The 16,183-nt window shown below is 42.5% G+C and overlaps 1 protein-coding gene across 2 annotated transcripts; it reads right to left on the bottom strand.

Moving 5' to 3' along the window:
* Positions 1 to 316: 316 nt before the first annotated feature.
* On the bottom strand, positions 317 to 14,091 carry ak2 (adenylate kinase 2). Of its 2 annotated transcripts, XM_080015120.1 has the most exons (7): positions 13,926 to 14,091; positions 12,403 to 12,528; positions 7,660 to 7,770; positions 7,487 to 7,581; positions 6,811 to 6,883; positions 4,796 to 5,015; positions 317 to 405 (listed from the first exon to the last, which is right to left on the bottom strand). In XM_080015120.1, exons 1-7 carry the CDS (start codon positions 14,022 to 14,024, stop codon positions 398 to 400), a joined length of 732 nt encoding a protein of 243 aa, XP_079871246.1. In that variant the 5' UTR covers positions 14,025 to 14,091; the 3' UTR covers positions 317 to 397. The 2 variants fall into 2 exon arrangements, with proteins under 2 accessions (XP_079871246.1, XP_079871245.1); XM_080015119.1 differs by lacking the exon at positions 317 to 405 and having other exon boundaries at positions 3,617 to 5,015.
* Between the last annotated feature and the right edge of the window lie 2,092 nt (positions 14,092 to 16,183).

The following is a 16,183-nucleotide window of genomic DNA, read 5'->3' as shown; positions in this document are numbered from 1 at the left end:
TTGAGTGGTATCCTGGGAGGTACAGTGTAACCCCCCAGTGGATTGGGACTTAAAAAAAAAACCCAAAAAAAACAACCTAAACACCAAGATTTGGAGACATAAGACGTTCCCCGTCGCAAAGTGTGAAGCAGCAGAACAAATCACTCAGAAGTGCGGGATGATTGTACCAAAGGATTCTGGTTTTATTGGAATGTGATGGACGTCACATGAAGATGGCCCCGGGTCGCTCTGCAGCAGCAGGGATGTTATGGGATGTTATGTTATACCAGAGGACGCCCCTGCACACCCAGCTCCCATGACCCCACCCAACCCACCCTCCACACCTACAACCATCATTCCAACGGTCCACCTACCCAAGATCACCCACCCCTTTGCCGGGTTTGGAATGGAAGCGGATTCAGCCAGCTGCAAACAAGAGAGAAGAGAATTCAATCGAGGGAATTCAATTATGCAAAACAAAGACATAAATATCTTCTGTGATGACCAATAACATTGTTTGACGACTGGACGTGCTGATGCGAGTCTCTAGAACTGTGTGAGGTGCATATACAAGTATAAATACTGTTCATCTGTGAGAGCGGTCGGTATAAGGTCAGTAAGACACAAATGCAAAGTGAAAACAGCCCCCCCGGTGACACACCAACCCAAGGGTCCCAGAAGGAGACCAGTCTTCCCAGGGAGCGAGGGGGAAGTGAGGGAGAGAGCTCAGTTTAACCCAGAAGGATCATGGAATTCACACACACACACACACACACACACACACACTTTCATTTTAACGTTACATAACGCCATGAGAGCAAACAGGGCGTTGGCAAAGTGATCTCATGCAGAACGTGTCCTTTGCTGTCTCACAGTTACGAAACGTTCAAACTAACAATAAAATAACTGTGTGCGCAGATCCTTCACTTTTAGGCCACAAAACAGCGCACGGTGAGAGTGACAGGCCTGGTGACCATCACCTGACTTCACTAAACAGAGTCTCCCCTCCGCAATAATGTGACTTATTCCTGGGATTCCCCTGTTTGTTTTTGACTGTTACCCTTCTTAAAATCCTCCAGACGGCCTGATATTCCTTAACATTTCCTCCTGCTGCTGCTGCAGAGACATCAAGGCAGCGTTCGATGATAATGTCCATACGGGTTTTATGACAGTCAAGGTTTATTTTATTGTGACATCAAAATCTGCAAATTGCAAAGGGACAATGAAAATTTAATTAAGAAAAACAGGATGTCTGCAGGTAGAGATTTTAAGACCTTTTTCATGATACAATTGAGGAGTGATTTTTGGACAAATTGTCTCTCTCTCATCCAATTAGGTATTGCAGGAAGGCATTTAGGCAGTACAGAGGACTGAGGATGAAATAGGGTTCCGAGGTTCGTAGACCATTCTATGAAGTGCTAATCTGGGAACTGCTGGGAGGAAGCCCCTCCTGCAGAGATTGGAAGGGGGCTTACATTTTAAGCTGTGTCCTGTTTAATTTTTGTCCTGTTTAAGTTTAATTTATCAGTGACAGCGGAGTTTGTGTTCGCTGTTAGTCAAGGAGTCGTCTGGGATCTTGGGATTCTTTTTATAAAAGGGTTTTTTAGTCCCAAGCCACATCATGGTTCAATCAGTGGGTTATTCATCTGGTTTTGCTGCTCAGGTTGTTTCCAGTTTGGACTCATTCCATGCAACGCCGATAACAGAGCCCTCACCCAAAAAGTCTGGTGGGAGTGGCGCTAAAATGTGCATGGGGGAAAAAAAAAAAAAAAAAGTATTGTACGAAAAGATTTGTGAAACTCATGAACAGCAGGTACATTTGAAGCATAGGGTCTGAGGCTTAAGGTTTTAGAACATCTGACATGTTGAGTCAGAAGAACTCAACTCATTTTGACAGAAAAATAAATGTTTACCTTGAAATGAATACCTCAAATTTAAATTCAACATTTAAGGACTAATATTGATTGTACTAAATTTAAAACTTTAAAAAGGACCTGCTGAGAGCCTGGAGGGACGATAAAAATACTGCAATGTGAGACGTATATCTATATGCTTCTGACATTCCAATGATGGTTTCTTTTGCCACAAGGTTCAACCCACCCTCCCGCGCCAGCCCTCGCTGTGTTGGGAGGTTTCATATCGTGTCAATAGTTAGAGAGGAAGAGCGGGACGCGTTCAAACTAAACGGGAGAGTTTGAGCAGAAGGAACTAAGACCCCAGAGGAAGCCAAGACGGAGGGAGAACAGACTGGATGAGAGTGCAGCAAACAGCACGTATAGGGAAACTAGGGAAGGGTTAAAAATGAATAGATTTAAAAAAAAAAAAAAAAGAAGACAAGACAACTATAGTCTGGACAAAGCAATTATTTAAATTTCTGAATCAATCTGAAAATTCTAACTTCCATACCTTGTCGGGGAGTGAATTTGTTCTGATGTCGAAAAACTGAATATTTGGCAGTGATTCCCATCACGTATAAAATGTCCATATATGGATATGGAACCAAATCGTGAGCCGTGTCCCTGAATATCTGATCAGATTGAATCTTGAGCGTTTGTATGGAAATCGAGTCGTGATGTCCTGACCCTCCTTGAAGCTAGCAGGCCAGATTACATGATATTCAAGGCCAATTTGGCAACCATGTGAGATCGGGCGGAGTTGGGGTAGTCACGCTGCAGAGTCGTAGCTGTCATCGATGTGTGAGTTAAAGACTCATATGTTTATACCGTCCCAATGGGCCAGGTCACGATTCAATCAGACATGTTTGATTTTACCGGAGCTCATCTTTGCAAAATCTTTTGGCCTATGCGCATCCAAACCTCAAATCGCAACGGCAATTTTCAACAGCCAATGAGATTGTGCAGCTTCGCAACAACGAAGGCAAAGAAAGCAGCAAGTGGGCGGGTGTGGACTTGTGAAATGGAGGGGAGACTTTTGGAACAGTGTCGACTCATGAGGCTCTGATAAGTGAATAATGTCAGCGCTGCAAGTTCACTTCACAAACAACCACAGTAGCTGTACGGCAGCCATGTTTGTTTTTGTACCAAAATATCGCAAGATATTCTGCCTCTCGCAGGAAGATGCATTCTGGCGAGTGCTGGAGTTCCACAAAACTCTGTCTGTTCTCCGTCTTGCGCTCCACAAAGACAATAGTTATGTGTCTGAAGAGACAGAAGATCTGCAAATTTCAGTTAAATGTTGTGGTGACATCTTTTCATTGTCGTTCATGATTGAAAAATAAAATAAATTGCATAATGTGTATGAGACTGCCTTTCATCTTTCAAAACAAACAACTTATTTCCCCCCTTGTTTGAAACAAAGATGATTGCTCTTCATATTTACACAAAGACGGTTTTTGTTTTTTTTCTTCCATCCCTCCAGATAAAGATGTCACCGTTTCCTATCCTCACATCACCCAGTGACTCTGGTCGCGTGTAAAATAACAGCCACGTGCTGTTGATGTCACTGCGCCTCAGGTGTCAAAGGAAAAAGCAGGGAAGCAGATGTTCGGTTGTGGAAAGACAGGACGTGGGGCAAAACAAAACAAAAAAAAGAGAAAGAGAGAGGCGGTGGTGGAAGACGTACTCTGAGTTTTTATTGGACGATGTCGGAGTCGTACGAGGCTAAACCCGTTTCATTTCATGCAAACCGACTGACCCAGTATTTGTCATGAGAGGTTCTAGCAAATTAAAAAGTAGCCTATATCAGTAACCTGTGCCGACGGCGCTAAATCTATCTTGCGCTGCATTAGTAATAAGCAATATGACAACGTGATACATAAAATGATGTTTGATTATGAAGGGACTTGGGCCGTGCGCCACCAACTCAGGAGATTCTGCTGAGTCAAAAGCGACACCTAGTGGTACAATGTGGTATACCAGTCCAGTGTTTGGCTTCATATCAAACCGGTTCGAACATTTTCACACCCAATTCTTAACATGGCTCTGGTACAATGCCAAGTACCACATTAGAATTTCTACTCAAGCAGAAGTATTTCAAGTTCTTGCCCTTATATGTACATAAAGTATTAAAAGTTAAATGACACTTTGCCTTGATACAACAAAGCCTGTTATATGGTATAATATATACATGCAGATAAGTGCCCAAAAACGAATACAGAACTAATAGTATAGGTGGTATAGTCATTTATGAATATATAAAATAAATGACATAAAATAGAAATGCTGAATTAAAAAATAAAAATGTAAAGTAACGTTATTGTTCGAGGTGTTGTAGAGTAAAAAGTAGAGATACTTGTTCTGAAATTTAGTGGAGAACAAGTGTTGGAGAGGGACGAGCAGTGATGCTGCTCCACCTGCAACGACTGATGGAGACCAACACCCTGGGGACCAGGTCTACAACTAATGTTTTCCAAATTAAATGGCTCTCATGCCTTCCAAAAAAATATGGAAATATTGGCAAACAAAGTCATATCAGAGCAAAATAAAAACCTAAGCTCATAGCAACAATAATGACGGTCTGGCCTTTTTTCTCCACAGCATTTACTTTTGATACTTAAGTACCTTTAAAACGTTACTCACGTAGTACTCCAGTGAGTGGCTTTCACATTTACCAGAGTCATTTTTTACTAAGATATCTCTACTTTTACTCAAGTATGTTTTCCACCACTGCTTGTACTTGGTTACTTCCCACCACGGGGATAGAGACGGAACAACGAGCCCAGAGTGCAGAGGAGGAGGCGCTGCGAAAGAGAAGACGGAACGGATTCCACAGGAAAGGAAGGAAGGAAGGAAGTGAGTGGAGGAGTTCTTTCTCTCTAGCTGTGTGTGTGTTTAGATGAAGAGCACGGTGTCTTTACAGGCGGTGGCGCGGCAGTCGGACTCGCTGGCGGCACTGAAGGCGGCAACGATGGAGGCGAACACCACGCCGGGGCTAAGCGCAGCATCCACAGCCGTGTGCAGGCCGCGCCTGCTGTAGTACTCCACCAGGGGGAGCGTCTGGCGGTGGTACGCCTCCAGGCGGGATTGCAGCGTCGTCTCATTGTCGTCGCTGCGTCGCATCAGCGGCTCGCCTGTCAGCTGGGGATGGGGATAGAGGGGTTGTTATCATTGCACTTTATATTTGTACCTGTTTTGGCAACACTGTCAAGTGTTGGATTGACTCAGAGAGAGGGAGAGGCAGGGTGGGAGGTAGGGAGACAGACGGAAAGCGGGCGGGGGGGGGGGCAGAATGAGGCTGATGCAGGGGGGGGTAGACAGAGAGTGGGAGAGAGACAGAAGGGGAGAGGGAGACAGAACGGGAGAGAGACAGCAAGAGAGGGGAAGAACAAGAGAGACGGGGGGAAGACAAAGAGAGGGGGGAGCACAGAGAAGGGGGCAGAGACAGAGAGGGAGATGGGGAGGCAGAGAAGTGGAAAGAGACAGGGGGAAACACAGAAAGAGAAAGACAGAGGGCGGAGGACAGAAGGGCAGAGAGAGACAAGGAGAGGGGGGAGAGAGACAGAGGGGGGAGACAGAATGAGATCAAAGGGAAACAGTTATGGAGGACATACTTAAAGGATCATTTATCATCAGCCTAGGGAGTCGGGCTGGTCAGACCTCTGTTTGCAAACAAGCCAGAAGTGTTACCCAGTCCCACAAGCAGTGTTTCCGTGGTTGGTGCGACAAAAGATAAATAAAAAATAAATCTTGATTTTGTCACGGCTTTTCTCCAAACCTACGAAGCAAAATTTGGGGTCTTGGCAAAAGTTGCAAGTCAAGGGAAAAAAAGTTTTTTTTGTGTGTTGTTTTAAACTACCAATAAAGTAAGTGAGTATCACAGAAACAACCGGAAATATGTTCATACTCATCTGTTTTATTTTATAAATTGAGAACCAAGGGCTCAAAGTTCGAAATAAGAAAAGAAACAACACTGCACTTTTGCGTGGCTTCCATAAGTCTATAAAATAAAACTTTCAATCCAACAAATAAAATCAGTCGTTGTTGTTTTGTTTTTGTTTATGGCAACTCTCTGGAAATCTGTGCCACGCAATCACTCCGCACCCCCTAGTGGCACAGAGAGACAAAGAAGTAAAACAGTTCTTATTGAGTATTCCGTCAACTGTGTTCTGGGACATGTTCTCCGGCGGTTCTAACATCTTTTGTTGCTGCCACTCTTTAAGTATGCCTCCACTTACAGATTTTTCTGAAAGTGTTTTCCCTGCCTTTGTTTAAAACAAACAAACAAATAAATAAATAAATAATAATTTTTTTTTAATAATAATTCAATAAAATCTCCGTCCACACAAGAACGCAAAAGCAATTTAAAGCGCTCACATAAGCATGCCAGGTCAGTCGGGTGCGATAATAAATCTTTGTCAAAAGCTTTGTTTCTCGTTCATAAAATGCTGTTTTCAGATGGACCAGAGGCCAAAACACATAGAAAATACTGCGTTTTCAAAAATATCCAGATAGGTGCGGACGAGGCCTTAACCTGCACCTCAGTAGAGCACACCAAAATATGGTGTTTTTTCCATGTAACTGGGAATTTAAACAGAAGAGACAATCCCTCAACACCTTGTGTCGATTACGCACATTTTGGTATTTTTTAGTATTTATAGAGCTTATTGTGCGTAATCACCGGGTGTCATGACATTTCACTGCATATATGTATGAACGTATGTATATGTATGTGACAAATAATCTCTTGAACTTGAACTTGTCAAAAATAAACAATAAAGAGTCTCCTGCAATAACCCCAAATATGCAACCAGCCTCCCACCTCAGCGGTCCAGACAGGGGAAGTAACCCATGGCTTCCGCTTCACGCACTTAGAGCCCACTAGTGCTTTTAGGTGGGAGACAGATCGGCTGTGTGTGTGTGTGTGTGTACTTACGTCATCCTTCATGGGCTCTTTGGGGGGGTTGAACTCCTCGTGGTAGGAGCGACCACTTGGCTGATGGATCAGTCTGCGAATGTTGAGGGAACAAAGGGGAGAAGGAGAGGGGATGATGTCAGAGGACTGACTCACAGAACACTTCATAAATAAATAAAGCTATTTTCAGTAATTGTACACGTCGTTGCAGCGTAACAGGGTGAACTCATTGTGCCTCATTTGTGAACGTGTGTGAATAAACGTTCTTAATTTGTGTGCAAAAGAGCTGAATACACAAAGTGAGCTCTACATTTATGACGCATGCGTAGCGGCCACATTTGTTCTTAAACGGGCGCATGTTGATAAATCCAAACCATTCGCGAGTGGTAATCAGCATAAACTGCGCCTGGATTTCTCTATATAAGAAACTTCCTGGTTCCGGCACAGAGGTAAACAAAGAGGAGGAGCCGATTCAACTGCCCAGGTCTGCTGCTGCTGCCGCCGGAGTTTTTCCCCTAAAGTGACGGAGCCACTAGGGGCGTTTTCTCCAGAGGAGAAGATTCCCATAATAAAAACGGATTAAAAAATAAAAATAAAAATAAAAAGATGAAAGCAAAATTATTATTCATCTGTTCAATCAGTGAAAAATGTGGGCGTGGTTGGGACCTCCCCCATGGATTCATCACCGCTCTCTCACCTGCCACAGATCCTGCGAACCAGCAGGGAGTCATCCACGGCAAACTCAATCACTGAGTCGAGCTTCTCATGGCGCTTGTCCAACAGGCCGTCCAGCTATAGTTAAAAGAAAAATTATTTATTTATCATGAATATAAATTAATGAAATGCTGCAGTATCCCGGCGGGCGCTTACCATCTCCGCCTGTTTGACGGTGCGGGGGAAGCCATCCAGCAAGAAGCCGTTCCTGCAAGGGGGCGTGTCCAGGTTCTTCTCTATCAGCTCCACCACCATCTCGTCACTGACCTGCGGGCAATGCGCAACACCACGTCACCTCCATCTCTGCCTTTATATTGATTATTATGTACATTATATTCCTAAGCCACGTCAATCCTCCTCCAGCTGCCGTGGATCTAAGCTATGTAAATCTCTAGTCATTGAAAACTTTTTTTTTTTGGTAAGCATTAAAACATTTAAACTGTCTTTTAAGTAGTCCATTTACTCCTTATTTTGCTCGTGTGACAATGTCTTTCTGCCCAGATACCTTACAGTAATTCTTTTTTTCCCCAAGAAAAGCACAGAAAAAAAAAATAAAAACACTAAAACAATATAGTTAAAAACAATGCCGTATAGAAGGTGTGGTGTACTTTAATATTTTAATGAATTTTTTGACACTCAGTGAATGTGTATCAATTCATTTGGAATGTTTTATGGTGGTTTCATGAGAACGCCCCAATTGAGAGCCAAGCTGAGTGAAAAAGAACAAGTTATGAACACAACAAAAGCCACGGAACAACATGCAGCATCAAGTACATGAACATTTCAGTTTCCGTCATCCAGTAATTATCGGTTATTGACAGAGAAAATCTATTGAAGTCCAACATATTTAAATCTCTCCGGTCATAATGTCCGGTGAAAATAATTCCCTCTAAGTACAATTTGAATTAGTGCTGGCGATTAAAAAATAATTATAAACATTTTTTTCCCCCCTCTGTGTCAAAATAAAATCGACTCGATCGTTTCCATAAAAAAAAAAAAATTGCGCAGACCTGTTCATTTCCGTGTTCGGCAAGTTGCAACGGACAGTCAGAAAAGCCAATCAGTTTGGATGATCTAAAGGTAGCCTTTCATCCCAAAGCGCCCGCGCGCGCACGCACGCACGCACCCAGAACTCACAGAAGCAGTAAGATGAGTTAATGTGACAAGGACTCATCAGTCATAGGTCTGTTTTGTTTTTTTTCTCCTTTTAAGTTCCAACACAAAGCAGACGGTAAATATCTATTGTGTTGTAAAGCGACGAGATGTCAACACCAAAGTATATTTATTCTGTTTTTAATTTTATCAATTTTATTTGGGTTAAATGTGAATCAAAGTAGCTGCACTTGTTCACGACTGGAAATTATTTGATTTCAAGTAGTAATATGCTTAATTTTTTATTTTTAAATCAGGCTTTTTTTTTTTTTATTAAAATATTCCAGAAATATATAAATTAAAAATGGACATGCCTTGATGATATTACTCTCTATATAGCCTGCCTATCAATTGATTTTAAGCCCAATAAACACAGATAATATTTGACCGGGAAATTGAAATCAGCCAAGACACATTGACTGGCAGCAATTTGTTCTACACCGCGTTCCAAATTATTATGCAAACGATATTTTTCTCTGATTTTCCTCAATAGCCAATGCAAATGACAGTCAGTATAATTTTCAAGTCATAACCGTTAAGGTATAATTCGAATGCTATTGAACAAATGATAACAGTATTTTTTTCAAAAATAAAACTAAAAATGCACTGTTTCAAATTATTATGCACAACAGAGTTTCAAAACATTTTATAGGTTGTAAAGAACTGAAAATGGTCATTTGTTGAATTTGCAGCACCAGGTCATATTCACTGAAATCAAAAGCTATTTCAATCAAAAACACCTTAACAGGCCAAGTTACATGTTAACATAGGACCCCTTCTTTGAGATCACCTTCACAATTCTTGCATCCATTGAACTTGTGGGTTTTTGGAGAGTTTCTGCTTGAATTTCTTTGCAGGATGTCAGAATAGCCTCCCAGAGCTGCTGTTTTGATGCAAACTGCCTCCCACCCTCATAGATCTTTTGCTTGAGGATGCTCCAAGGGTTCTCAATAGGGTTGAGGTCAGAGGAGGATGGGGGCCACACCATGAGTTTCTCTCTTTTATGCCCATAGCAGCCAATGACACAGAGGTATTCTTTGCAGCTTGAGATGGTGCATTGTCATGCATGAAGATGATTTTGCTACGGAAGGCACAGTTCTTTTTTTTCTAGCATGGAAGAAAGTGGTCAGTCAGAAACTCTATATACTTTGCCAAGGTCATTTTCACACCTTCAGGGACCCTAAAGGGGCCTACCAGCTCTCTCCCCATGATTCCGGCCCAAAACATGACTCCATCACCTCCTTGCTGACTTCGCAGCCTTGTTGGGACATGGTGGCCATCCACCAACCATCCACTACTCCATCCATCTGCACCATCCAGGGTTGCAGGGCACTCATCAGTAAACAAGACTTTGAAAATGAGTCTTCATGTATTTCTGGGCCCACTGCAACCGTTTCTGCTTGTGAGCATTGGTTAGGGGTGGCCGGATAGTAGGTTTATGCACAACCGCAAGCCTCTGGAGGATCCTACACCTTGAGGTTTGCGGGACTCCAGAGGCTTTCTCTGCACCAACCCGTCTGTGCTCTGAATAGTACGATGATCACGCTTAAGTTTTCGTGAAATATCTAATGTTTTCATACCTTGTCCAAGGCATTGCACTATTTGACACTTTTCATCAGCAGAGAGATCCTCTTTCCCATATTGCTTGAAACCTGTGGCCTGCTTTATAATGTGGAACGTCCTACTTAAGTAGTTTTCCTTTAATTGGGCTCACCTGGCAAACTACTTATCACAGGTGTCTGAGATTGATTTCAGTGATCCAAAGAGCCCTGAGACACAATACCATCCATGAGTTTCATTGAAAAACAAAAAATTGAATGTTTGACACTTAAATCCAATTTGCATAACAATTTGGAACGCAGTGTAATGGAAACTCTGAAACATGTACAGTCGCTGTGGACACCGTCTCCAAATGAAAATTGCATCACTAATTGGTCCTCATCGCTTGCAGTTTGTTTCCTCTAAAGTTACGTTTGATCGTGTAAGACTTCCGGTTTTGACTCTGTATTCTGGCGTAGCCACACCTTCGTGTCAAATCTTTGGTGAATGGAATCTGTTAGTGTGTGGTGCCACCCCGGAAAAAAAACAAGCTTGTTGACCCGGGAAAAGGAGGAGGTTGGACGACCTGTAAAGGGAGGTTGAAGTCCGTCCCCTGCCATGACGAAACGGCATTTGGGACCAATCGTGACAAGGGGAAATATCAGAACGAAAGAAAGACAAAATCATCAAAATTCATCTCAGGGTGGTGTCCAGAGAATACAGCAAGAACCCATATCACCGCGTCAAGTTCAGAAACTTCTACTTCTTTTTAAGTTTACCTCCACCATAACTCAGTCCTAAAAGAAGTTTGGATTGCATGGGTTTGGTCTAGATACTCTGGTTACATTTATGAAATTAGCCAGGCTTAGGAAAAAAATGGTAAAATGGACTCAAAAACTCTATCCACGTGCTAGGGATGGTCATCTTATTAGTGACTTACCTTTTGTGGTTGACGACTAACAAGAAGTTAATTTGATAAGTCGACTAGCCTGGACATCACCACCCCCAACATAGACCATTAACCACACGTAAAAACAGTTACCAGCACATAAATAATATAACTACGACAGGCACAAGTATTATTTTATTTTTTCAAATAACATCGATTTATTACAAAAGTATTTTTTAACAATAACGCGCCTAACAAAAAGGTTACCATGGTGTCCATAGGGCATCAAGGGGCAAGTGCTCGGGCACCCACCCCATCGCAATTTATTATTATTATTATTTTTATTTTTTTTAAATACAACTAAGTGAATGGACTGTCCCTTTCACACACACAGAACAAAACTTTTAGATTGATCATGATACGTCATTATGAATCGGGCCTCACATTTTCAAAATCTTTTAAGATTTCAAAAATCTTGTAGTGTGGGCCCAGCTCCACTGAAGAGTATCTAAATGGTTTGTTCGGGGTCAACATAACTGACATTGTACATTTTATTCCCATTTAGAGAACGCCAACACGGCAGTCCAGGCAGAGGCATCACATCTTTGAATTCCAGGAATCCTGGCGTAGACAATTCCCTCTGATTATTAAGCGTCTTTTCACGTCATGTCTCATTATACGTCACCACCCGCCAACCCCTACAAGGGATGGGAAAAGCAACCTGCCGGTAGCCTGGCAATCTGCTCCACCTCCCATAATAGCCACAACATAATTATTTGTATGGACAATGAGTTTGATAATCCACAAGTCTCTTATGGAGCTGTTTATTTTAAGATAACTCTTTTTTAATTTCATCACAAGGAAAATGCTGACCGTGAGAACTTGTTTTTCAATTGGAAACTTGCTATTTAACTCATCATGTGCATATATTCCCTTTTTGTGTGTGTGTGTGTGTGTGTGTATATATATATATATATAAATAATTTTTTTTTTGTGCCAATTTCTTTGGATATTTGGCAACACAGCAATATTAACCAAAACAAACTGTGCAGGGCAAAATAAACAATTATTCTGATTTGTAATAAACATAGCTGTATAATCAGTGCAAAACAAATTGTTGAAAAGTTTAAATACCTATAGAACAATCCAATTGTTGCCACAAATCACAAAGGAAGACGTGATTCCCACCATCTTAATTTCCGTTGAAGTTCTACATTAATGGGTTGGAGATCTCGACCAGAATTTCCGTCCCAAAATCACGCCCCCCCCCCCCCCCCTTTTCATTTTCCACAAGTTGTTTATTTATTATTTAATCTTACCAGTTTTCCAGCGTCCATGGTTTCCTTGAGCCTCTTGCCGAGCTCAGAGCCTGACGCGACCATGGCCCTCAGCATGTCGCCAGTCGCCAGGTGACACACGCAGTAGCGCTCGGCCAGACGAGGGGCCTGCAAATGGAGATTTCACATTTTTAGAACATCACTTTATGGGTCATTATTCATAAAAACACCACATAATCACAGAGAATGTGAAATAATTCATTTAAATATTAAAGTACACCTGCTATATGTGGCCCAGTTAGTTGTTTTTACTATTATATTATTTTAGTGTTTTTTCTGTGCTTTTATAAAAATCATCACCGTAACACATCCTGAATATTATAGATGGCTGTTAGGGCTGTCCTCTCTCCTCTTCCCTTTCATCCATTTACTGCCATTATTATTATTATTATTATTTTAGCTTTTTGGTGGAGGCTCCTCACTGTGCTGCGTATTGAGTCATCTGAGACTGATTCTGTGGCAAAAGGCAGAGCTGCAAAAACAAGTGCCTTATGACACAGATTCCCAAAAGCCAAAAAATATTCAGCGTCAGCCCCTATAACCAGCAATTTGTTCAGTTTGAAGGGATGGCATTGATGTAAACAAACGCATCGTTGGAACTGTAGTTAATGCAAGGCATGGGTTGTGTGTCTCACACACACATACAACCTTACAGAAGGAAATAATATTAATTCAGCAGGCACATGTTTTTTTTTTGTTTTTTTTGTTTTTTAAATACGATGAAAATTATGGCTTGCTCAAAGATAATACTTAATTTAAAAAAATAAATAGTATAGAGAAAGTCAATTTAAAAATATTTCACATTTTGTATTCAAAATTTGAAAAAGCATTTATTTTATTTAATTAAAACAGATGCAATTTCCTATTCTGCAAAGATAATATTTTATTAATTGAACAAAATTTGATAAAATATATGAATTTTGTTTAACATTTTATGAACATTTATGTTTTTTTATTTCAATCAAAATAAATACAAGGGTCATGATAATAGTGGCCCCACTCATACTTTCACTGGGATGAAGTCATAAGGTTTTTGTCTGATTAAATGCAGGTCTGACAACACAGGGGGCAGAGTTAAATGTCCAGGCAAGTTCTTTATTCTGCCCCAGTTATTTATCCTTTTACTGGTGGTTCAGTAAACTGATAAGTTTGACCACTACTCCGTAGATATTGATCTGGATCTGCATGAGCACCTGCAGGGAGAAAGTCCAGCGGTGGTCTACATGTAGACATCTGTATATGACGTTACGTCCATTTTAATGAAGTCATTTAATCCGTAAAACGCGGAGTACCGCGTCGAAGACATGACGCGCGCACTCAAACTTTCAACGGTATTTGGGTTTTAATCGAAAGCTCTTTTTTCAGGTTCTACTCAAGCGGCCGGCGATCCAGCATGGCTGCAGCTCGCACCCGTGGTCAGCCATGCTCCGCTCCGCTCCTCTCCTCTCCTCTCCTCCCTCTTCTCCGTTCCGTTCCGCGCCTCGGCTCAGCTCGCCTCGCCTCACCTGTGTCCCCTTCCCGGCCCCGGGCGGCCCGAGCAGGATGGCCCGGATGCCCTCCTGCACGTCGGCCACGGCCTCCTTCAGCTGAGCACTTGGGGCCATGTCTGTGGCGCGGGGTCAGCTGGAGGAAAGTTCGCCGTCCTTCCGGTACTTCCCTCACCCGATGCCGCCAACTGGTCTGGACCAGGAAGTGCCAACTCCCTCCCGCGCCTCCGTCGACGGCCTAAAGCCCGCCTTTTCCGCCAAAATGCAACACGGTGATTGGCCGCTGGGGAGGTCGTCCAGTCGTTCGCCGCATTGATTGGCTTTGCATTTTGACTGGTTCACCTTCCGGATATTAAAGCGCTGCGTTCCAATGAGGTGGGAACGCGGAAAAAAATGGAGCAACGGCACAGGATAGAGTTTGCTCATTGGCGTTGGAGTGTGATATAAGATAAAATAATATGAGATATAATCATATAAGATGCAGCGATGCAGTAGTCTAGTATGTGATCATGGGAAGCAGAAAAGACAATTCTTCTAGAGACCTTATAGTTTGGTGTTTGTCCTTATGTAAATTGTTTGGAATATGTGTCTGTTTCCTTCTGTGTTTATTCCTGAACAAAACACATTATAACGTCCACCTGCTTTATCTTAATTTTTTTATTGGGTTCCTATGGTCCTTTTATTCCGCGCTGTGGTCTGCTCTGGCCAATCGCAGTGGTGCTACAACAACACTGCGCTCGCTGTGATTGGTCAAAGGGCTGAATGAGTTTCGCCCCAACGGAGGGTTGTCACCAGGTAATTTATGCAACACACCACACTGTGATTGGCTGAGCCTGGGCCGCAGCTTGGGGATGATGGGAACTGAAATAGAAGCTGCCCTACAGCCTGACGGGTCAGACTGTGTTTTTTATTATGACCATCTGGTGGCGCTGTATTTAGTGGATTCACCAGTATTCAAAAGAACCACTTTCAAGGCAGTTATTGACATGAAATAAGAGGACAGATGTGCTCAACCACGGTATATCTTTTATCAAATTTTCTCATGTTTTCTCAAAAACACAGGGGGGGTTTAGCCCTGTTGACCCATCTATACCAGCCGTCCCTGGCCTACAGAACTATTAAATCAACCTGTTTGACCTAGAGCAAGTCGTTGAAATCATCATGGGGTAGTGAGGAGTGATTTTGGTGCCATCTACGGGTGGGGATAGCCAGCACTGGCAATCAGAAGCGGACGCAGCTGCCAAGGATTGAGGTACTTAACAGTGTTTAAAGGTCACATATAATTATCCTTTTCAACGGGTTAGGGCCCTCCGGCACAGAGACACAGACGACGGGGGTTGTTAACACCAGTTTATTGTAGAGAGGAGGCTAGGTGGAATTAGCCCAGGAGCAGATTGAACATGTCATGACATGTGCTCCTATCCTGAGTGTGTGTGGGAATGGCCTAATCATCTAGATCCAGGTCAGGCGTGGCTGCTCACCACATCATCCCCACACCACACATGTCTTGAATGTTCTTTGCTGAAAATACCACTTAGATTATGCATTCTAGCCATTCTAACATGCCTCTAAACCCTCTGTTTCAGTCCTGTTCTCTACGGGTCTGTAGCTTTAAATGCAAATGAGCCGCTGCTCTCCACACCCTACTCCGCCTCCGGCCTCCATGATTCACACGTTGGGGTGGTGGGGGGTATGGGAGAAATTTACTAGTACATTTAAAATAAATATGTTCATTATATTCTACCATTAAATAAGAAAGAACATTCGTTATCTTGCCCATATGCTATATAAATGAAGTAAGTGTGTGTGAGACAGGGGTCAGCAAAGACGTGAATAAGTGCTTTGTTGACTGTGGGCCATATGACATGGGAAGGTGTGTGAATACAAACATCCCCTCATAAAATGTGGCCTGGACGAGTGTCGAGAGGTTTGTTGTTGTAACTGATGTCAAAGAATGCAGACAAATGGCTTCTTTGCACGATTGACCGTATAGGAGGAAGGAAGGGATCCTAATTGAGGAAAGAGATGTACATTCTCGACCAACAGAAAGAGGTTAAAAGGAGGAGTCCGTGAGCGGCTCGGCAGTTCTTTGCCAAACCAACTCAGATTCTGTTGTCACTTCTTGCAAGTGATAATAAAGTCTTATATCTTCAGACCTCGACTCTCTCGAACTTCTCTTCTTCAGTTTAATTGTTAGATGCAGTTTTTTCCACTACAGGGGTTAGGTAATAATGGGCAGGAGAGAACATGATTAACCCCAATGTAGGCGCTGAAAG

Source organism: Zeus faber, assembly GCF_960531495.2.
Source record: "Zeus faber genome assembly, chromosome: 1".
NCBI classification, from domain to species: Eukaryota; Metazoa; Chordata; class Actinopteri; order Zeiformes; family Zeidae; genus Zeus; species Zeus faber.
Note: the sequence above shows the minus strand (reverse complement) of the source record. Positions and strands in the feature narration are given on the sequence as shown.

What these genes read in the sequence shown, in the direction of transcription:
- ak2 (XM_080015119.1), bottom strand. Translation starts at nt 14,024, where the DNA reads ATGGCCCCAAGTGCTCAGCTGAAGGAGGCCGTGGCCGACGTGCAGGAG. An exon ending in GGGCCGGGAAGGGGACACAG is followed by an intron (nt 12,529 to 13,925) that starts GTGAGGCGAGGC and finishes CTCCATTTGCAG; the next exon opens with GCCCCTCGTCTGGCCGAGCG. An exon ending in AAGAGCCCATGAAGGATGAC is followed by an intron (nt 5,016 to 6,810) that starts GTAAGTACACAC and finishes CCCCATCCCCAG; the next exon opens with CTGACAGGCGAGCCGCTGAT.